At 37.2% G+C, this 24,038-nt stretch overlaps 1 protein-coding gene across 2 annotated transcripts in view; it reads left to right on the top strand.

Moving 5' to 3' along the window:
• Positions 1–23,433, top strand: part of CDKL2 (cyclin dependent kinase like 2) — a 39,134-nt gene extending 15,701 nt beyond the window's left edge. Inside the window, exons 7-15 of one of the 2 annotated variants that reach the window (XM_080665129.1) lie at positions 6,210–6,298; positions 8,114–8,249; positions 9,384–9,682; positions 10,271–10,364; positions 13,642–13,765; positions 14,018–14,124; positions 17,555–17,686; positions 22,825–22,913; positions 23,068–23,433. In XM_080665129.1, coding sequence (XP_080521255.1) covers positions 6,210–6,298; positions 8,114–8,249; positions 9,384–9,682; positions 10,271–10,364; positions 13,642–13,765; positions 14,018–14,124; positions 17,555–17,686; positions 22,825–22,890 — 1,047 coding nt within the window. In that variant the 3' untranslated portion in view covers positions 22,891–22,913; positions 23,068–23,433. The remainder of the gene's footprint in view (positions 1–6,209; positions 6,299–8,113; positions 8,250–9,383; positions 9,683–10,270; positions 10,365–13,641; positions 13,766–14,017; positions 14,125–17,554; positions 17,687–22,824; positions 22,914–23,067) is intronic. The other variant, XM_080665130.1, reaches the window with a different exon arrangement.
• Positions 23,434–24,038: the final 605 nt, after the last annotated feature.

The following is a 24,038-nucleotide window of genomic DNA, read 5'->3' on the forward strand; positions in this document are numbered from 1 at the left end:
GTGCTTCAGCTTTCCCTTGCCTCAATCCATATTAGTTGGTGTTGTAGTTTGTATTAATCCCCAGGCACTTGTTGCTGGCATTTGCTGGGATTAGTGATTGTTCTATTGGAGTTTTATCCCCAATATATATAGTCTGTTCCCCTTTCTCTCTTAGTCACTTTCTTGTCTCTCTTACTTTTTTTTTTCTCTTTACTTTCCCTTTTCCCAATTTCATTTTCACACTCCTTTTTTCTTTTTTTCTTTCTTTCTTTCTTTTTTCCTCTTCTTCTTTCTCTCCTATCACCTAATTTGCCTTTCTCTGGTGGTCACCTTTATTGGAGGTTATTAATATCGTGAATACATTTCTGTTCAGTGCCTTGTGAGTTGTACCTGGTAGTGCTGTATTTTGTGCCTTTAAATCAACCCAGGAGAGAGAGAACTACATAACCAGACACCCAGAGAAGAGAGACCATGGGGAGACAAAGAAGCAGCCCGCATATGAAAGAAAAGCAGGCATCACCAGAAAAGGAAGTAAACGAAATGGAGGCAAGCAACCTTCCAGAAAAAGAATTCAGAGAAATGGTCATAAGGTGGCTGAAAAGAATGGAAGACAAATTTGACAATATGAGCAAGAACCAAGAGGAAATGAAGAAGAACCAAGAAGAAATGAAAAATGACATCGCTGCTGTAAAGAACTCAATAGAAAGCATCAAGAGTAGACTAGAAGAAGCAGAGGACCGCATCAGTGAGCTAGAAGACAAGATGGAAAAAAATACCCAAGAAAAGCAACTTCTAGAAAAAAAAATTAAAAGGCAGGAGGAGAGCCTAAGGGAACTTTGGGACAACACGAAACAAAACAACATCCGCATAATAGGGGTTCCAGAAGGAAAGGAAGCTGAGCAAGGAATAGAAAACCTCTTTGAAGAAATAATGACAGAAAATTTCCCAGATATAGGGAAGAAAAAACCCACACAAATCCAAGAAGCTCACAGAGTCCCAAGCAAAATGAACCCCAAAAGACCGACGCCAAGGCACATTATAATTAAATTGGCAAACACCAACGACAAAGTAAGAATCTTAAAAGCAGCAAGAGAGAGACAGAAAGTTACATACAAAGGAACCCCCATCAGACTAGCAACTGATTTCTCAACAGAAACTCATCAGGCCAGAAGGGAATGGAATGAAATATACAAAGTCATGCAAAGGAAGGGGCTGAATCCAAGAATACTGTACCCAGCAAGGCTGTCAATCAAAATTGAAGGTGAAATCAGGAGCTTCACAGACAAAAAAGGACTAAGGGAATTTATTACCACCAAACCAGCAATGCAAGAAATGCTAAAGGGTCTACTGTAAAAAAAAAAAAAGAAAGAAAGAAACAGGAAGCGAAGAAGTAACACAGGGGTAAAGAATAGGAATGGCGACAAATAAGTACCTATCAATAATAACTTTAAATGTAAATGGATTAAATGCCCCAATCAAAAGACATAGGGTAACAGATTGGATAAGAAAACACGACCCATATATCTGCTGTCTACAAGAAACCCACCTCAGAAAAAAAGACGCACACAGACTGAGGGTGAAGGGATGGAAAAAGGTTTTCCAGGCAAATGGAACTGAAAAAAAAGCTGGGGTAGCAATACTTATTTCTGACAAATTAGATCTCAAACTGAAGGACATAACAAGAGATAAGGAAGGCCATTTCATAATACTAAAGGGAGCAATCCAACAAGAAGAAATAACTCTGGTAAACATATATGCACCCAATACAGGAGCACCCAAATACATAAAAAAACTCCTGGAGGATATTAAGGGAGACATTGACAGCAATACAATCATAGTAGGAGACTTTAATACCCCACTATCACCATTGGACAAATCCTCTAAACAAAACATCAGCAAAGAAACATCAATCCTAAATGACTCACTAGACCAGATGGAATTAATTGACATCTTCAGAACATTTCACCCCAAAGCCACAGAATATACATTCTTCTCAAGCGCACATGGGTCATTTTCAAAGATAGACCATATGTTGGGACATAGGCAAAGTCTCTTCAAATTCAAGAAGATAGAAATCATATCAAGCATCTTCTCAGACCACAGTGGCATAAAACTGGAAATCAACTACAATAAAAACAACCCAAAGAAATCAAACACATGGAGACTAAACAGCATGCTATTAAACCATGACTGGGTTACCAGAGAGATCAAAGAAGAAATAAAAAACATCATGACAACAAATGACAATGAAAACACTACAATCCAAAATCTATGGGACACAGTGAAAGCAGTCTTGAGAGGGAAGTTCATAGCTCTACAAGCCTACTGCAAAAAACAAGAAACAGGGGTAATAAATTACCTAACCCAACAACTCAAAGAGTTAGAAAAAGAGCAACAAGAAAAGCCCAGTGTAAGCAGAAGGAAGGAAATAATAAAGATCAGAGCACAGATAAACGACATAGAGACCAAAGAAACAATACAAAAGATCAACAAAACCAAGAGCTGGTTCTTTGAAAGGATAAACAAGATTGATGAACCTCTAGCCAGGCTCACCAAGAAGCAAAGGGAGAGGACCCAAATAAACAAGATCAGAAATGAAAGAGGTGAAATAACAACAGATCCTGCCGAAATACAAAGGATTGTTAAAAAATACTACGAACAACTCTATTCCAACAAACTGGACAACCTGGAGGAAATGGACATATTCCTAGAAAAATATAACCTTCCAAAACTCAATCAGGAAGAATCTAAACAGCTCAACATGCCAGTAACTATGGAAGAAATTGAAGCAGTCATCAAAGAGCTTCCGGCAAACAAAAGCCCGGGGCCAGACGGCTTCACAGGAGAGTTCTACCAAACATTCAAGGAAGAACTAAAACCTATCCTCCTCAGGCTATTCCAAAAAATTCAAGAGGAAGGAACACTTCCCAGCTCCTTCTATGAAGCCAGCATCACCCTAATACAAAAACCAGATAAAGACAACACAATGAAGGAGAATTACAGGCCAATATCCCTCATGAATGTAGATGCCAAAATCCTCAATAAAATTCTAGCAAATAGGATCCAGCAGTACATCAGAAAGATCATACACCATGACCAAGTAGGATTTATCCCAGGAATGCAAGGATGGTTCAATATCCGCAAATCAATAAATGTGATACATCACATAAACAAATTGAGAGATAAAAATCACATAGTCATATCAATTGATGCAGAAAAAGCATTTGACAAAATCCAACACCCTTTCTTGATAAAAACTCTCAACAAGGTGGGAATAGAAGGATCATACCTCAACATCATAAAAGCTATATATGATAAACCCACAGCTAACATCATACTCAATGGGCAAAAACTAAAACCATTTCCCCTAAGAACAGGAACAAGACAGGGATGCCCACTCTCACCACTCCTGTTTGACATAGTACTGGAAGTATTAGCCACTGCAATTAGACAAGAAGAAGAAATAAAAGACATCCAAATTGGAAAAGAAGAAGTAAAGCTGTCCTTATTTGCAGATGACATGATATTGTACATAAAAAACCCGAAAGACTCCATCAAAAAACTAACAGACTTAATAAATGAATTCGGCAATGTAGCAGGATACAAAATTAACACCAAGAAATCTATGGCATTTCTATACACCAACAATGAACTTACAGAAAGAGAGACTAAAAAAGCAATCCCATTTTCCATCGCACCAAAAAAATTAAGATACTTAGGAATAAACCTAACCAAGGAGGTAAAAGACCTATATGCGGAAAACTACAGGACACTGAAAAAAGAGATAGAGGAAGATGTAAACAGATGGAAGAACATACCATGTTCATGGATTGGTAGAATCAACATCATTAAAATGTCCATACTACCCAAAGCAATCTATAGATTCAATGCACTCCCCATTAAAATACCAACGGCGTATTTCACAGACCTAGAAAGAACTCTCCAAAAATTCATCTGGAATAAAAAAAGACCCCGAATAGCCACAGCAATCCTGAGAAAGAAGAATAAAGTAGGAGGGATCTCAATACCAGATTTCAAGCTGTATTACAAAGCCACTGTCCTCAAAACAGCCTGGTACTGGCACAAGAACAGACATATAGATCAATGGAACAGAATAGAGAATCCAGATATCGACCCAAACCAATATGCGCATTTAATATTTGACAAAGGAGGAATGAGCATACAATGGAGTCAAGACAGTCTCTTTAATAAATGGTGTTGGGAAAATTGGACAGATACATGCAAAAAAATGAAACTAGATCACCAACTTACACCATACACAAAAATAAACTCAAAATGGGTACAGGACTTAAATATAAGACGGGAAACCATAAAAATACTAGAGGAATCCACAGGCAGCAAAATCTCAGACATATGCCAAAAGAACTTTTTCAGTGATACTGCCCCTAGGGTAATGGAAGCCAAACAGAAAATAAACAAATGGGACTACATCAAAATAAAAAGCTTTTGCACAGCAAAAGAAACCATCAACAAAACAACAAGAAACCCCACTGTATGGGAGAACATATTTGCAAATGGTATCACTGATAAAGGTTTAATTTCCAACATCTACAGGCAGCTTATACAACTTAATAAAAGGAAGATAAATGATCCAATAAAAAAATGGGCAACGGACCTAAATAGAAGCTTTTCGAAAGAAGACAGAAGGAAGGCCAAGAGACACATGAAAACATGCTCAAAGTCACTAATTATCCGAGAGATGCAAATCAAAACAACAATGCGATACCATCTCACACCTGTCAGAATGGCTATCATCAACAAATCAACAAACGACAAGTGTTGGCGAGGATGCGGAGAAAAAGGAACCCTCGTGCACTGCTGGTGGGAATGCAGACTGGTGCAGCCACTGTGGAGAACAGTATGGAGTTTCCTCAAAAAACTGAAAATGGAACTCCCATTTGACCCAGTAATCCCACTCCTAGGAATATATCCTAAGAAACCAGAAACACCAATCAGAAAGGATATATGCACCCCTATGTTCATAGCAGCACAATTTACAATAGCTAAGATTTGGAAACAGCCTAAATGCCCATCAGCAGATGACTGGATCAGAAAACTATGGTACATCTACACAATGGAATACTATGCTGCCGTAAAAAAGAAGGAATTACTACCATTTGTAGGCACTTGGATGGAATTAGAGAACATTATGCTAAGTGAAATAAGCCAGTCAATGAAAGAAAAATACCACATGATCCCACTCATTTGGGGATAATGAAAAACATTATAAACTGATGAACAAAAAGATAGTTACAGAGGCAGTAAAGCATCAAAGAAACTGTCAAATTACAGTGGTAAGGTTAGGGAGAGGTGGGGGAAATAAGAGATCAACTGAAGGACTTATATGCATGTATATAAGAGTAACCAACGGATGCAAAACATTGGGGGGTGAGGGCATATATGGGAGTGGGGTGGGGGTCGGGGGCAATGATAAGATATGTACACATATAATACCTTAATAAAAATTTGAAAAAAAAAAAAAAAAAAAAAAAACATCTAATCAATGCTCAAAGTTTCATTGATTTTCTCATAATTTCTTTTTATAGTTTAAATTAGGATTCACATAGAGTCTATATATCAATCAGTTAACTTCTTTTTTTAAGGAGGTTACATCTTTTTTAAAAAAATGTTTTATCAATTTCAGAGAGGAAGGGAGATGGATAGAGGGATAGAAACTTCAGTAATGAGAGAATCATCAATTGACTGCCTCTTGCATGCCCTCTACTGGGGATTGAGCTCCCAATGGGGGCATGTGCTGTGACCAGGAACAGAACCATGACCTCCTGGTTCAACGCTTAACCACTGAGCCACACTGACTGGGCTACTTATCTTTTCTAAAAGATTCTTAATTTACAAACTCATCTTCATCTCTTTGTTTTGTCTGCTTTAACCTTGCTAATTATTTGAAGAAACTAGGTTGTTTGTCGCTTAGAATTTCCCATATAGTATAGTTTAATATGTTCCTCTGTGTCCTGTATTTCTTGTAAATTCATAGAGCTAGAGCTTGATCAGAATGTCTGGTGGTCTTTCTTTTTGTGATATTAACAACCTTTGGTCATTGTCTAGATTTGTGATTTATTCTTTATAATTTATCATAGATATTTAAATTCATGACTATAATGATATATTTTCTATATTTAGACATTTAAATGTGGTTAGATTTTTTTTTTTTTTAATATGAGCTACATGTTTTTCTTTTGGTTTTCCAGAAATGCTTACATATTGATCCAGACAAAAGGCCCTTCTGTGCTGAGCTCCTGCACCATGATTTCTTTTGTATGGATGGATTTGCTGAACGGTATAGTACTGGCTCATGTTTTCCAGGTCTCCCCAGCCTAGAGTTGAAATAAGGTCTTCATAATAGTAACAGACAGTATTTCTCTACCCAGCTACTTTTATAGGATCTCATATATTTACCACCCTACCTCCATTCATCCTTACAGCCATGGAATTTGTAGGAGTGGTCCCTGTATTCACTAACTTAGGGCTCTTGGTTTTCACAAAGCAGTCACTTCCGGCTTTTATTCCTGTCTTCCTGTGGTAACATGCATCACTCAGGGCACTGATTTCTATGTTGCTACCAGTTGTATGATGCCATCATCTTGGGTACTGATGCATTTGCAAAGGTACCATCTCCTGTTGTTGCCAAACTCATACCACACCCAGTACTGTGACCCTGCTGACACTGCTGATGTGCTGGAGACCTTGGTGTGCCAAACCTGTGGGTGCCAGAGCTGTTGAGCTACTGGCATCAGTATAGCTGAGAAAGCAAAAATATAGTGAGATGAATGGTAAGGACATTGCTTTATATTTTTACAAGTCTAGTTAATATCTAGCTTAGTAAAAGATACCTGGGTTCTCATACTTGCTTCTAATTTCAGTAATTGTGATATGTTGTATTGTTTGAAATATATGAAGAAACCCTGACTTCATACAAATATGTTGTTGGGAAATGGAAGAATATTTTACTAGCTTTTTTTAGATAATTGTGCACATTCTTCTTTGATCCCATACCAAAAACTTCGATGCTATACTAAAACTTACAGTGGTAGTTCTTAAATGTTGGTTGTGGAATCTGAAACCACATCAGTGAGCTTTTTTTACCCAGTTACATTAAAATCTCACACTTTGAAATCTCACCATGTATACTTTTGTAATAACATACATTAGTCACTTGGAAAATAATGTTTTGCTATTATGCAGATCTTGAAAATGTTGACCTATTTCATTATGCCACATTCAAAAAGCCACATTCTATCTCATCAGAAAAGTCTTTAAATATTGGGAATTTGCTCAGCTCACAGGAGTGGATACAAATTTAACAGAATTCTAATTTTTCATAAAATTTTGAATTTTATTAACACAAATATTACCAGTTGTTTTCCTTGAAGTGACAAGCTCCTTCGTTCACTTTTTAAAAGAGAATATATTCTAAATACCCCCTCTGAATAACAATAGCTCTTCTGTCAGTCTTTCTTTCAAGTAAAAATGTTCCAAGAAACAGGTGGCTAGTTTAGTTTGTATCGCAAACAATCACACAGTGCTTTCCTTAAGATAACCATTGTGCTTCAGTTTGCAGCAGTTCTTTTTGCATATTCCCATATTGTCACACAGAATATGAAAAAGGCATATGTTCAAGGATTTAGATTTAACAAAATTAATACTTTTTTACTGCTTTATCAGGGACATCCTTAAATACAACTGTCTCTCTCTCTCTCTCTCTCTCTCTCTCTCTCTCTCTCTCTCTCTCTTTTTTTTTTTTTTTTGTTTAACTGAGAATGTGTGGCTATGAAGAATACAGCAACTGCTAGAGCAGTTCGGTGCCACTGTTGCTTTCATCAGCGCAAATGTTATCCGGACAAAAAGGAAGTCATCTTCGTCTTAAGAATAGCTTTGGCCTTTTGAACCTCCTGAAAGGTTCTTAGTGAATCCCAGGGGTATACAAACTACCTTTTGAGAACTGCTAATGTAGGCCATAATTTTTCTCATGTTAAATAATGCAATCTAGTTTAATAGTCAATTTTTAAAAATAGATATCTTGAAAACCATTTTTTCCCCTTGATTTATCTGTCTCACACAATTTTATTTTGTTGACAAATGTATTTTTATGTAGGTTCTCTCAGGAACTACAGTTAAAAATACAGAAAGATGCCAGAAATATTTCTTTATCTAAAAAATCCCAAAACAGAAAGAAGGAGAAGGAAAAAGATGACTTTTTAGGTGAGGAGAGAAACACTCTTGTGGTACAGGTAAGTGTCCATGTTTTGATGTCTATTAAATTTAAATTCATTATGTTGGATGGTGAAAAAAATGAAGGTTAAAATATTTTCTGATGGGGAATAAGTTAACTTTTAGCTTCTTTATAAAAATGTATTTTTTCTATAGACGTTGCCTATTTAAAAAATCTTAACATATCATGTAGTGAGTGCCTACTGTGTACCAGACTGTGCAGGAAATCTTACTCATTCAAGAACATTTAGACACACATGTGAGTATCCACATACCAATACATGGACACAAACACAGATGCACACCATTTTTTCCCCTTAAATGATAGAAGAGAAAATATCGCCCTAGCCGGTTTGGCTTGGTGGATAGAACATCGGCCTGTGGACAGAAGGGTCCCAGGTTCAATTCCAGTCAAGGGCACATGCCCGGGTTGCAGGCTCGATCCCCAGTGGGGGGCATGCAGGAGGCAGCCAATCAATGATTCTCTTTCATTATTGATGTTTCTATTTTTCTCTCCCTCTTCCTTCCTCTCTGAAATCAATCAATTCCAATTTTTGGGTATGGAATTTATTTGAAGTTTACTTTTCCTGGTATGTTATCCAGAATTGGTTCTTGGTAAGGTAATTCAAATCCACCGACAACCACTCCTGTTTTCTTACATGAGCCAAAAGAAAAGACTTTCAATTTTGTGTTTCCTGACTCTAAATATATAGGAACAAAAGTGGGCATGCTTGATTTCTCTTCCACATTTCTCCCCACTGAAATATTTATAAATTAGATATATGTATCATGTAAATCTGAGGTGTACAGGGCATGGCAAACATAGGTTTCCAGGTGTGAATATGCGAAACAGAGTTTATTCTTCTATTATTATTTATTAATTACTGTATTATTTTCCATATGAACAACTGTAAACCTACTTTTACCCCACCCTGTACACATCAGAGCTAGTGTAAATTTCATTTCTATTCAAAATAAATGTCTGACTGAGAATCTTGGGTTTAATTTTAATTCCATAGGTAGATTAAAAAAAAAAGGCACAAAGAGGTGATGTCTATGGAATTCTGGTTTAGTGGACAAGTACTTTATAGGTAGAGGTGATTTTTCATTATCCTCAGATCATTAATGTTATTAACATTTTTATTATTGCTCAGGATTCCAATGCTGACCCCAAAATTAAGGATTCTAAAGTATTAAAGATAAAAGGGTCAAAAATTGATGGAGAGAAAGTTGAAAAAATCAGTCGAGCTTCAAATGTCAGCTGTCTCCATGACAACGTGACTAGCCACATCAAAACAGTGCCTTCAACAAGCCTCAGAGACTGCAGCAATGGCAGTGTGGAGCACACAAGGAATCCAGGCATGGCTATTCCTCCACTTACACACAATCTTTCTGCAGTAGCTCCTGGTATTAATTCTGGAATGGGGACTATCCCAGGAGTTCAGAGTTACAGGTATGAATTAAGAAAATAAGGACAAAAGGTTGTTTAAGGATATATTTGCAAATTTGTAAGTGATTGTCATTTCAGCCCCATTGTGTTACTCTCAGGCTTCTGGATACTGTTCATTCTTGTCAGGTTGCTGCTTCAAAAGACTTTCTGGCCTATATAATGAAGATTATTAGCATATGGTCAAAAAATTAACCTGAGTCCTAAGAAAGTAGGGTTGTATTGTTTAGGGTGAAGAGAATCTACAGCTATTTATTCTAATAACATGAAAGGAGGTTGTCATAACCAAAGAAGTAATTGATTTTCAAGGTCTGTTTCTGCATTGTATGGCTACAGGCATTTAGGGATACAAAGAAGCTCCTTTTGGGAATTTTGCTTAAAGGAAGGTAATTTGTTTGGTTGGAGTTGGGGACTGGGTAGGAGGCATGAGTATAGGACAGAATGTTTTACCAGATCTGTGCGCATAGTGTATTTAAGAACAGGCATTAAATGCTGATTAAACTGCATGTCACTTGGTGCTATGTAATTTGGTTTTGTGCTTGAAAAATAATTACTGTTGGTTCTAACTTAATTTTTTTGTCCTTGTTGTTACAGAGTGGATGAGAAGACCAAGAAGTATTGTATTCCATTTGTTAAACCAAATCAACAGACTCCATCAAGCATTTATAATATTAACATGACCAAACCAGTAAGTGATCTGTTTTCAGTGGTAGAAGAACAAGCTAAGTAATTTCTAGACTTTTATTAATATTAAATATAATTTAATTATATTTTTATTTGAGGACAAATCATAAAATGGAAGCTTAATTATGTAGGTATCTTCCCAGCCTGCCATAATCATAAATGTGAAAGACTTAAAGTTTAAATAAGTTTTAGAAAGTAATATCAATCTGGAACTTAAAATGTAAGATTTTATTAAAATGACATCTGTTTTAATTCTTTAGGCAACAGTAAATTTTCTTAACCTAATGCTTGGTGATCAGTTTTGTTGTTGTTGTTGTTGTTGTTTTAGAGTAGAGAAGATAAATGGTCTTATCTCACCCACACTAGGATTTTGGTAAAAGTATTCTGTTTCTTCATTTAACAAATATTTATTGATTACCTATTATATATAAAACACTGGAAATGAATGAGTCAATCTTTCTCTTCAAGGAACTCTTGGTTTAGTAGAGGATCAGCAAGTTAAAGCATAGATTGTAATAGAAGCATGTACGAGGTTCATATGTCTTCTGAAGCTTCAGAGGAGCATTTTTATGCTCAAGATAGCTTCTTTTTAAAGTTAAATCATCATCACTCTTCCACTCAAAATCCTCCCTTGGCTTTTCATTTCTGAGTAAAGACCTGAGTCCTTGCAGAGTCTTTAAGTCCCCATTCCTCTGTCCCATTCACAGCTACTCTCATTCTTGATCAATCTATTCCAGCCACACTGATTTCCTTGTTTTTCCTGCAACATGGTCAGGCATGCTCCCACATTTAGGCTTTTGCACTTGCTTTTCCTCCGCTTTGGAACATTCTCCAGATAATCCAGGAAACTTGCTTTTTCTCTGCCTTGGCTTACATGAAACCTTATTATGAGGTCTTTCCTAATATGATAACGCATTTTGTCTCCCATTAATTTCTATCCTCTCACCGTGTTTAATTTCTTTCCAGTATATATATTTGACATCCTCTACATTCTTTTATTTATATATGGTCTGTCTCCCTCACTAAGATGTAAGCTTCCAAGGCAGGCATTTGTGCTTTGTTTCCTCACTGCTCTCCCTCACACCTAGAACAGTGTTACAGGGGTCCTCAAACTACGGCCCGCGGGCCACATGCGGCCCGCCGAGGACATTTATCTGGCCCGCCAGGTGCTGCTGCCTGTCCTGCTTAGCAGCCAGCTCGTCCCGGGCCCGCAGTGTGCATAGGAATTTGTTTATAGTTTTTTTTTTAAACTATAGTCCGGCCCTCCAACGGTCTGAGGGACAGTGAACTGGCCCCCTGTTTAAAAAGTTTGAGAACCCCTGGTTAAAACTGCTTAAGAAATGCAAATGAGTTCTGCCAGGGAAAGGGAGGTATGGACATATTCCCAAAAAAGTATTTTTCTCACAAATTTTCCTTCTCTACTTCTTTCATTATCCTCAGTGCTGAAAATTATAGCCTTTCTTTTTCATCTCTCATGATTTAGACATTATATTTGCTTGTTTTTAAGTTTTTCTTAGACTGCAATATCTGTACCCATCATGCTTTCCTTTTGACATAGCCTCCCTTTTGATTTCTCTGTGGATATTTTGTGTTTTATATTCCCACTCTGCTTTGAAGATTCTTTTGCTCAGCTAGGCTATTCCAAATAGCTGGTTCAATACCATTTTTCTGGAATTGATATCAGCCTTCCTTCAGGCATTGCATAACCATCACTGGCTAGTAATTTTAGATCTTATTTCTGTTTATCCTTCTTTGGAACAGGCAATTAAAAAAGGAGGTAAAGATTAGTGGGGGGAAGACCCACTGGAAAATTAACGCAAGTAGAGCTAAGCCTAAACTTTCTTCAACTTCTTGGTTGAAGATCAATAATAAATATATTATTATAAACATCTCTAATGCATTTTACTTGCCACTGTTTGAATATGTAAATATGGTAGTTTGGACTTATTTATTCATTTATTTATTTATTTATTTATTTATTTATTTTTACATTTGCAGATAATTTTTTTGAACTAATTATTTTATTTTGTAGCTGACTTGAGCCAAGAGCCTTACCGCTTATTCTATTAAAAGAAAAAACAGAAACATCCAAAAGAAAGAAACTCAAACTTTCACTTCAGGACTTGTGAATACTTTGTGGAAGGCAGAGTGGCATAATTCACAGAACATTAAATTTGAGACATCAAGGAACCTCAGTGGCTTAACACTGTCATTATGTGTGTTTGTGTGTATATTTCATTATACATACATACATATGTAAAACACATATATGATTTCATTATATGTAGGTGTTTTTTTAAAGAAAATCACATACTTTATATATTACCTGTTCTGAAAATGTAGAAAAGAATATAGACTTTCTGTCATTCTCAAATGAAACAGAAAAATGTCAAATCTATAAAAGTGCAGAGTTGAAGTGCTCCTACTATTCTTCACTTTATTGTTTTCTCAGACTTTATCAACTATGAAGTAATAATACTAAGATTTGGAAAATAATTGAAGTTGTAATTCTTTATTGAATAAACTGTAACTAGGAGATAGTATCATGTGCTAACTCTGAGGAGCAGGACAAGGACAAATGTTTTTAAAATGAGCAGCAAGATTATGTTGGAAAAGCAAGAAACAACCTAGGACAGTGGTCAGCAAACCACGGCTCGCGAGCCACATGCGGCTCTTTGGCCCATTGATGTGACTCTTCCACAAAATACCAGGTGCGGGCGCGCACGTACAGTGCGATTGACACTTCGTGGCCCATGCGCAGAAGTTGGTTTTTGGCCTGGGCGAGTCTATTTTGAAGAAGTGGTTCTAACGCTGAGCCACACTCAAGGGGCCAAAGAGCTGCATGTGGCTTGCAAGCCACGGTTTGCCAACCACTGACCTAGGACATGTGATATACATGGCAATATAAACTGCTCAGAATTATGCAACTATATGCTGAAAAGCTCAGCAAGTGTCCTAAGGCCTGACCTTGCTGGCCTGATGCCCATCTGCTAACCTTTTACTGATCGCCAGGACTTACCTGAAGGCTGGGAGAGGGAGATGGAGAAACTCATATCAACCAGTAATCCACTTGGTAGCAATTTTAATACATTTATTGAGGGAGAGGTTTGAAATAACTAGGTGAAATTATTTTTTTGTGTTACTTATATTTTTCAAATATTGTATTATTCCAGATCTTCAAATCCATACATTTTAGGCTATGACTACAGTAGTTAGAAAAGGGGCAAGCCCAGTTTACCTGGAAGCTAATTCATTTGTGTTAATCATTCTGATGATATTAGATCACTAGTGAAAAGAGCCTCCTTCAGGCAAATAAGAAAAGAAGAGAATACGCAAAGACAGATGTCCATTTGCCTGAATTAAACTATAATCATCTCCCTGAACTGAGAGCCTTGGAAGGCATAGGTATGTTTACAATGCTTTTACCTTGTCAGCACTTTTGTTTGCATTGTTTAAAATGTATGTTAAGTGACAGAATATCAAAAACTCATAAATGCATGTTAAATGAACAGAATATCAAAAACTCATAGTAATTTTACATTTTTATGTATGTAAATATGTACAATAAGTACTACATACAAAGGGACAGATACAGAATGTGAAAAACTAACAAAAATGTCTATTTTTTTCACTGTGCTTATGGTTATTTTTGTGCAGCTCGAAATTCCAGGCTAATGAGGAAAGAGAACAAAAATCTTTCAGAATCTCAAATTCCTTCTCTGGCTGCTATTGACTTGCATGCCTCCAGTGTTACACTGCATCAGGTACAGAAATACTCTGTAGGTTGTGTGGAGCTCCGGTCTCTCTCATATTTCCTGTTCAAGTTCCTTAGGGAGAGTTTGCTCTTATGGATTGGGAAGGTTTATTGGTGGGATCTATAAAATTTTGCTTGTTAAATTGTGTATTATGGTACATTGAACTTAGTACCTCTATGACATATCCTATATAATAAAACCCTAATATGCAAATCGACAGAACAGCGCAACTACCGGGGTCATTATGATGCACACTGCCCCCTGAGAGGGAGGCGACAGGCAGCAGCGATTAGGGGGTGGGGCCGGACGGCGGGTGCCAGCGGGGGCCCTGATCACCCTGCCCACTGATCGCCCCACAGATGGCCCTGATCGCCGGCCAGGCCTAGGGATCCTACCCTATATATTGGGAACAGTCTCTTAGATTTAAAAATTAAAACCTGGCAAGGCTACTCTAATGCTGAAAAAACAGGATGATGCAGCGATGGCATGCATGGACTCTGGCTTGCACATTTTGTGGTCAGCCCTGATTCTGACACTTATAACTCTGTGACAAAGCCAATTACTTAACTTTTCTCTGCTTCAGTTTTTCCAACCATAAGATGGGGAAATGGTACTACTGCCTCAGAAGGATCATGTGATGTACTACTTTTTATAATCAGGGCAAAAAAATGTAGTTGCCCATACAACAGCAAGATGCCTTTCACCTGTATGAAAAGTATGGTCACTGGTGCATGCAGTGTCCCAGATTGTGAGAGGGATATCTGAATGCTGGTTTAGATCTGACAACCCCCGAGGGGTCCCAGATTGCGAGAGGGCACAGGCCGGGCTGAAGGACCACCCCCCCCCCCATGCACTAATTTCATGCACCGGGCCTCTAGTATGTTTATATTAACATTTCACAGTTTACAGTAATCAATGTTTTATGATTAAAAATGTGTGTGTGTGTGTGTGTGTGTGTGTGTGTGTGTGTGTAGCCTAGTTATGGCTTTTATATAACCACAGGTTTTGTTGTAGTTTATAGTATTTCACTGCATTAGCCCCAAAATTATAATCTATCTTTCAAAGAGTAAAACTCTGAAACTGTTTTTATTCTTTTAAAATGTATTGTCTGACCCTTTCCCCAAGATGGTTCACTTCATCAGTGTTAAAGATTTTTCTATAATTTCTAATTTTCTATAATTTCTCTTAGCTCTTAAGACTATTTATGTTTCTGCTACTTTTATATCAACAACAGTCATATCACTCATTTTCACATTGAGAAAACTGGCAAATTTTTAAATGTCCTGAGCCAACCATAACTTGCTACAAACTTTGGATATGTATCATTGTACTTCACTTTTACTTTTTCAGGTTTCTCACCTTTACTTGATGCTTGGAAACTTTTGTTTCAGAGTGAAATTCTCCATCCTTATTTTTTAAGCATTTCCATTTAATTTAATAGAGAAACTGTATGTTGCCTCTTTATCTATGTGAATACTCTTTTCTCCTTAACTATGTTGCTCCTTAAATAATTTTGTAGAGCTCTCTAAACAAGGGGAATAATATTGTTGAGGATAAATTACAGAGGCAGTTACCCAGTGATACTGAGAAAAAGGTTTATTGACTGCTGTTGCTTGGCCTTATCTCTTGTTGACAATTTCTGTAGCAACATTATCAAAACTAAACAAATTCCTGTTGTATGAAAATGAATCACTGTCACAGATTTAACATCTGGTAACTATAGAGTCTCAATAAATTCCTTGTATACTCCTAAACTTAAATTTAATGTGCATTTTAAAGGTGCAGAATTTTTCATTTGCTCTTTGAGAGTGCACTATGGTTCAAAAGCACTTTTCAGGGTTGACATACCAAATCTAGTTTCAGTCAATGGAAGAAAAGGTTTTTATATGTTGTTTTGAACTAATCTTTTTTTTTTTAAATGGTTTTATTGATTTTAGAGAGAGAGGCAGCGGGAGGGGTAGAGAGATTGAAACATTGATGAGAGAAAGAAACACCGATTGGCTGCTTCCTGCACGCCCCCTACTTGGTTTGGGACCTTCAACCAGGGCATGTGTCCTGACCACAAATCGCACTGGTAACCTCTTGGTTCAGGGATTGATGCTCATCCACTGAGCCATGCCGGCTGGGCTGAACTAATCGTTTTATACATATAAACTGGTTCTGCATGTTTAGTCTCAAGTTACTTGCTTAATTTCCAGTTGTATTTAAACTACAATAAAGGAGAAAATCACAAATTAACACCAAAATAACATGAGCTTATGTACAGAAAATCTGAAGGAAAGAAAAACACCAGAAGACTGAAAGCAAAAGACTTTCTGGTAGGCGCTGTGACTTGCCCTACACTCTTACTTTATTATTAAGAATACATTGAACTATGTTTCATTTCTGTACATAACACAAAACTTTTCACCTTTATAAAAGTCTATTTGTACCTTTTGGAAAAATCTGTAAGATAGATTTTTGTAAGTAAAGTGTTGCATAATCCACCCCCCACACACACACACACTTACACATGTTATGTACTTATACACACAACTACATGTGTTTTCCTGTAAGCATGGTTTTAGCTTTATCCTACAAATTCTGATATGCTGTAGTTACATTATCATTCAGTCCAAACATTTTTTTATTTCCCACGCAATTTCTTCTTTAACCCATGAATTACTTAGAAATGTTTGTTTAATGGTTAGATATTTGGAGTTTCCCTAGATATTTTGTTGTTATCGATTTCTAATTTAATTCCATGTGGTTAGAGAATATACTTTGTATGAATTTGATCCTTTTAGATTCATTGAGATGTGTTTTATAGCCCAGCATATGGTCTATATTGGTAAATTAAACTTGTTCCCTTGAAAATATGTGTATTTTTTAGTTGTTGGATATAATGTTCTATAAATGTGAAATTAAACTAAGGTAGTTGATAGTGTTGTTCAGATCTCCTATGTCCTTAATGATTTTTTTGTTGTTTACTTCTATCAGTTACTGAAAGAGTATTGTCAAACTCTTTTACAACGATTGTGGAATTGTCTATTTTTCTCTTTTATCTGTTTATTTTTTGCTTCATGTATTTTAATCTCTTTTTAATTACATGCACATTTTAATTGTGTTGTTTTCCTGATACATGTCCCTTTTATTATTATGAGATTTCTCTCTTTAACTCTCATAGTACTCTGGGCCTTGAAGTCTGTTTTGTCTGAGATTAAAATAGACACTCCAGCCTACTTATACTTATGTTTCCATGGTATATCTTTTTACTTTCATTTACTTTCAACCTATCTGGTTTTCATAAAGTGTTCCTTTTGTCAACAGCATATAAGTAGGATCTTTCCTTTGTATCCATTCTGTCAATTCCAATTCTTTTAATTGGAATGTGTATTAGTTTTCTATTGCCGATAAAAATTACTCCAACTTAAAACAATATCCATTTATTATTTCACAGTTTCCATGGGCCAGAAGCCCGGGCCACGCTGCTTCTCTCCTTCAGAGTCTCACAGGCCGAAATCCAGATGTCATCAGGGCTGCATTTCTTTCTGGAGGCTCTAGGGGAGAATCCGTTTCCAGGCTCATTCAGGTTGTTGGCAGAATTCAGTTCCATGTGGTGTGGGACCCGTTTCCTTGTTGTCCCTGTTTCTTTGCTGGCTGATCCCCAGGGATTGTTCTCGACTTCTAGAGGCTACCCACATTCCTGGGAACCATGGCTTAGTTCCATCTTCAAAGACAGCAACATTAGCTGGATTTTTTATTTTTATTCTTTGAATCTCTTTTACCTCCTCTTCTGCCTCATCTCTGACTCACTCTTCTGCTTTTACGGATGATGTGATTACATTGGGCCCACCAGGATAATCTCTCTACTTTAGGGTCAGCTGATGAGTAACATCAATTTCATGTGCAAAGTCCCTTCACACAGAAACTAAATTAGTTTGATTGACTAACCAGGAATAGGCACCTTAGGGGGATATCTTTAGAATTCTGACTAGCACTGAATATTTAGGCCATTAACATTTAATGTGATTATTGATATGTTTGTGTCTAGCTCTGTTTTCTCTTTTTCTTATTTGTTTCTTATTTGTTCCTCTGTTTTCCTTTTCCAGTCTTCTTTCTTATTTAAATATCTTTAGTGTTGACTTTCGGGGGATATCTCTTTGTATTATTTTTTTAGCCATTGGTCTAGGGCAGTGGTTGGCAAACCGCGGCTCGTGAGCCACATGCGGCTTGCAAGCCGCGGTTTGCCGCTCTGTTGACTAATGAGTTTGCCGACCACTGGTCTAGGGGTTACAGTATATATACAGCATATATGTGTGTGTGTGTGTATATATATATATATATATATATATATATATATATATATAATTTTCATAATTTTCACAGTCTACTTATAGCAAATATTAGGCCACTTATAAATGTAAAAACCTTGCAAATATATTTCCCTTCCCACCAACCTGAATTGTTTTTGAAATAATTTTATTTATTTATACTTACCCAAGGACATTCTTGGAGAGAGGAAGGGAGAGAGAGAGAGAAACATTGATGTGAGAGAGAAACATCACTTGGTTGCCTTCCATGCGCGATCTACCCAGGAATTGAACCCACAGTCTAGGTAGGTAAGTGCCCTGACCGGGAAATGAACCGGCAACCTTTCGGTGCACAGGACGTCACTCAATCAACTGAGCCACTATGGCTGGGCCACCAGCCTGAACTTTATATTAGAGTTAATCATATATATTTTACTTACATACATTGAAAACTCCACTACACTGTCATACATTTTGCTTGAAGCAGTCATAACTATTTTAAACAATTTATGAGAAAAAAAGTAGTCTATATTTTCCTAGCTACTTACCATTTCTGCTTTTTCTTTTTTCTTAAAGATTACAGTTTTATTTTCTGGTATTTTCCTTCCACTGGAAAAACTTCTTGCAATTCTTGCAGAGTAGGTCGGATGGTGATAAACTCTTAGTTTTCCTTCATTTGAGAATGACTATTTTGCTTTTGTTCCTGAAGTATATTTTTGTTGGATATAAAATTTGAGTTGGTAGGTTGTTTAAAATTTTTTTTTCTCTCTCAGGACTATAAGGATGTTATTCCTCTTTTCTGATTTCTGTGATTTCTTGGGGGAAGTGCTCAGGTATTTGAATAATTATTCTCCTGTATGTAATGTTTAATTTTTCTCTGGCTGCTCTCAAGATTTAATCTTTATCTTTTGTGTTCATTAGGTTGAGTATAATATGTCTAGGCATAGTTGTTGTTGTTTTTTAATGTTGTTTGGGGTTTTCTGAGCTTCTTAAATCTGTAAACTTATACCTAATTGGGGAAGTTCATAGACTTTATTTTTTCAAAAAATTTTTTCCCGCCACAATCTCTTTTCTCCTTCTGAGATTCCAGTGACATATATGTTAGACCTTTTAGTATTTTCTCACAGGTTCCTGAGCATCTGTTCATGCTCATCAATCTTTTTTCTCTTTATTCCTAAGATTGGGTCATTTCTATTGATCTGTTGTAAAGTTTTTTGACTCTCTACTTTGTCATTTGCATTCTGCTATTAAGCCCATCCAGTGAAGTTTAAATTTCAGTACTGTTTTTTAATCCTAAATATCTACTTAGTTCCAGACAGTTTTAGAGTTCTACTCTTCTGCTAAGAATTCCTGTCCCTTCATTTCATTATGTTTTCTTTTATCTCATATACCATAGTTATAATGGCTACTTAAAAATAAGTATATACACACACACACACACACCATATATATATAATCTGGACCACCTCAGGATTGATATTTGTTGATTGACTTGATCACACTTTCCTGGATGTCTTTATGCCCAGTATTTTTGGATTATATCTAGGACATTGTGGATATTATGTTGTGTAGCCTCAGGGTTCTGTTATAATACTCTGGAAAACGTTGAATTTTTTGTTTTAGCAGGAAGTCACCCAAGTGTGGTTCACATTGTAAATTCTGCCTTAGCTTCTGTGAGAGGTGGTACAAATATCAGTTCTCTAAGTGTTTCTTATCCTGGTTTGCACCTATCCTGTACTTGTGTAGTTCAGGAGACTTATGCAAGTGATTCAAATCTCAGTTTAGTTCTGTAAGCCTTTGCTGTGCTGGTCTAAATCTCTCCCATGTGTATATATCAGGAGTTGGACTGATATTTCTGTGGCTTATATACAGAATTAGAGGATCCCTTTTTCTAGTTCTCGTCCCTTCAGAATTACCCCCATCCTTTTTGGCTGCAGGGATTCCTTTTCCTGGTTTCTCTATAAAATGGGGTTTCTTCCAGACTTTTAGCCTGCTGCACTTCCTTACTACTCTGGGACTAGGGCAAAGCCACAGGAGGAAAAAACAAAATTGGAAACCTACTCCCACATGAAAGGCCACATCTTCAAATTTTTGACTTCTCTCCTTAATCCTTAGTGTTGTTTTTTTTTGTTTGTTTGTTTTTGTATTTTCCCCAAATATTTCTTTCTTCGTTTTGATTGTTTGTTTTATAATAAATAGGAGAGGGGGTTTGTAGTAAGTTTGTACTGCCCTGGCACATCCAAAGTATACTTTAATATATGTATCAACAAAGAGGTAAAAAAAAATAACATCCCCTTAATTCATCTTCTGTGCAAGTAATTTGAGTTATGAATAGTTAATTTAATTTAATTTTTTAAAATAAATCTTTATTGTTCAGATTATTACAATTGTTCCTCCTTTTTTCCCCCATAGCTCCCCTCCACCCGGTTCCCACCCCACCTTCTGCCCTTACTTACCACCCCCCACTGTCCTCATCCATAGGTGTACGATTTTTGTCCAGTCTCTTCCCGCACCCCCCACACCCTTTTCCCCCAAGAATTGTCAGTCCACTCCCTTTCTATGCCCCTGATTCTATTATATTCACCAGTTTATTCTGTTCATCAGATTTTTTTATTCACTTGATTTTTAGATTCACTTGTTGATACGTATTTATTGTTCATAAATTTTTATCTTTACCTTTTTTCTTCTTCTTCCTCTTCTTAAAGAATACCTTTCAGCATTACTTATAATACTGGTTTGGTGGTGATGAACTCATTTAGCTTTTTCTTATCTGTGAAGCTCTTTATCTGCCCTTCAATTATGAATGATAGCTTTGCTGGGTAGAGGTTGTAGGTTCTTGCTATTCATCACTTTGAATATTTCTTGCCACTCCCATCTGGCCTGCATAGTTTCTGTTGAGAAATCAGCTGACAGTTGTATGGGTGCTCCCTTGTAGGTAACTAATTGTTTTTCTCTTGCTGCTTTTAATATTCTCTCTTTGTATTTTGCTCTTGGCATTTTAATTTTGATGTATCTTGGTGTGGTCCTCTTTGGATTCCTTCAGTTTGAGGTTCTTTGCACTTCCTTGACTTGTAAGTCTATTTCTTTCACCAGGTGGGGGAAGTTTTCGGTCATTATTTCTTCAAATAGGTTTTCCATATCTTGCTCTCTCTCTTCTTCTGGAACCCCCATAATTCTGATGTTGGTATGCTTGAAGTTGTCCCAGAGGCTCCTTACACTATCTTCATACTTTTGGATTCTTTTTTCTTTTTGCTTTTCTGGTTGAGTGTTTTTTGCTTCTTGGTATTTCAAATCTTTGACTTGATTCTTGCGATCCTCTAGTCTGCTGTTAGATCTCTGTATAATATTTTTTATTTCAGTCAGTGTATGCTTAATTTCTAGTTGGTCCTTTTTCATATTCTCGAGGGTCTTGCTAAATTTATCAGCCTTTTCTAGAAAATTCTTGAAAAACCTTATAACCGTGGTTTTGAATTCTATATCCAGTCATTTGCTTTCCTCCATTTCTTTCATTTGTGACCTGTTTCTTTGTTTCCGCATTTTGGCTGCTTCCCTGTGTTGATAGAGTGGCTTTGTGTGCTAGGTGTCCTATAGGGCCCAGTGGGTCAGCCTCCCCAGTTACCTGAGGTGGACACTCTTGGTGCCCCCCTTTGTGGGCTGGGTGCACAGTCTTGTTGTAGTTAAGCCTTGATTGTTGTTGGTATCACTGGGAGGAATTGACCTCCAGGCCAATTGGCTGTGAGGATCAGCTGTGTCTATGCTGGGAGAACTTCTGTGCTGGAGACACCCTTATGAGACAAGACTTGCAAAAAGCCTCTGTGCTCAGCTTGGATGGGGCGGAGTCTCAGGGCGGAGCAGACAGCCTTGGTTTCCCGTCAGCCCTGCCCTAATAGGCCCCTGTGTCTCAGTGACCCATGGTAATCGCTGCAAGCACCTCTGAGAGAAAGCCGCCCTTGAGTTCCGCCCACTGCCAGACAGTCCACTTTCTCCCCGAATGAGTCTGGGTCCCCAGAGTCTCTCCTGGAACTGGAGTTCAGCACAGTCGGGAGCTTTTGTCTCCCTCCCGCTTGAGAAAGCCAGCCACGCACTCAGTTGCCAGTCCACTCCGTGTGCGAGTCTCAGTACCTCTGCCTCCTGCAGCTCCTCTGAGTCTCAGTGTGCTTTTCTCTTTCCTTCTAGTTGTAGAATTTCCACTCAGCCAGCCTTCCTGTGGTTCTGGATGATGTCCGTTTTGTCTTTTAGTTGTAGTTTTGAAATTGTTGTGTGAGGCAGCAATTTAGTTGTTTACCTATGCTGCCATCTTATTTTCTCTGAATAGTTAATTTTAAACATCTGGTAACTGAACAACAAAAATAGGGGTTTTCATGGAGTGGGACGTATAATGACTGGGAATCTATAATGCTGGATTATGAATTTATAGGTACCAGGATCTCCCCTGCCAGAGGACTCGGAGGCAGATTTACCTTGGATGGAGCACCAGCACTGAATATCAATTTGGTTCTGAATGGGGTAGGTCTTCTTTCCCATATTTAAAGCTGTGTAGCCTTTTTTGGGAAAATATTTTGTATATTTGTAAATATAATGTGAGGAAACAAGTGGGATAGAAATCTATAAAGATTTTATGTAAAATATTTAGTGGCATGTATTCCTCCTGTGCTTTTAGATGCTGCTCTAGCGCTTGAGATGACATCCTCTTGGAACAAAAGTGCTGATATCCCAGGAGGAGATATACATGGTTTTGATCACTTACTTCTGAACTGCCTGCATTTTCTGAGAAATGTTTTGCAGAAGGAAAGACAATGACTTCCAGGTGTTTCAAAGGAAGATTGGGCAAGTGTCCTCCCAAACTGTTACCCATCATCTTTGAAGTCCACTGATGCTATTTCAAGATATATCCAATGAAAGAATAGTGATATGGTTCTCGTTACATGAGTGTATATTTACTATTAGTAGGTTGTGTATTTAAAGGTACCCAAGATTAACAGTAAGTAAAAAAGGGGAGAAAGATTATAAAAGTTTATGTTACGTATGCATTGAACTTTGTGTGTTACCTGCATTAATGTGTACATTTATTTAGGAGTGTGTTTGGTGGATGTGGGTGCTACAAACTAGAATCAGTTGAAGAAAATGAAAAAACTAGGATCAGTAAAAAAAAAAAAAAAAAAAAAAATGTTTCCTTTACCCTAACCTAACTATAAAAACACATTTAAGAATCTTGCTTGTTTCTAGGCTTTAACAAGATATGTGCCTGTTCTCTGTGGATAGATGTATTTCTTTGGTTTCTGTGATAATAGTTGATGTTTGATCAGTGTATCATGGGAATCTGCCTCTCTGCTGATCTTTTAAGAACCACACTAAATGCAAGTTTTGCAAAGAACCCTTCTTATTTCTAACGATTTGGTACAGCCGGGTCTGGATAGTCCTTTGCACTGTGTGATTCGGGGGCTAATGTTCCTGTGAGCAGGAATGTGATTGGGACAAGAGTGGGAAAAGAGAATTTTGTAGGTATACCTTGGAGTTGAATACTTCTCATTGACAAAAGAGGTATACACGCAAAATCAGGAAATGGGAAGCAGGGTTACCAATTGACTATGACTGGTTACTCTTCTCTGGGCTGAATCCTCTGAACTCCCC

This window comes from Plecotus auritus, assembly GCF_963455305.1.
Source record: "Plecotus auritus genome assembly, chromosome: 1".
Lineage (NCBI taxonomy): Eukaryota > Metazoa > Chordata > Mammalia > Chiroptera > Vespertilionidae > Plecotus > Plecotus auritus.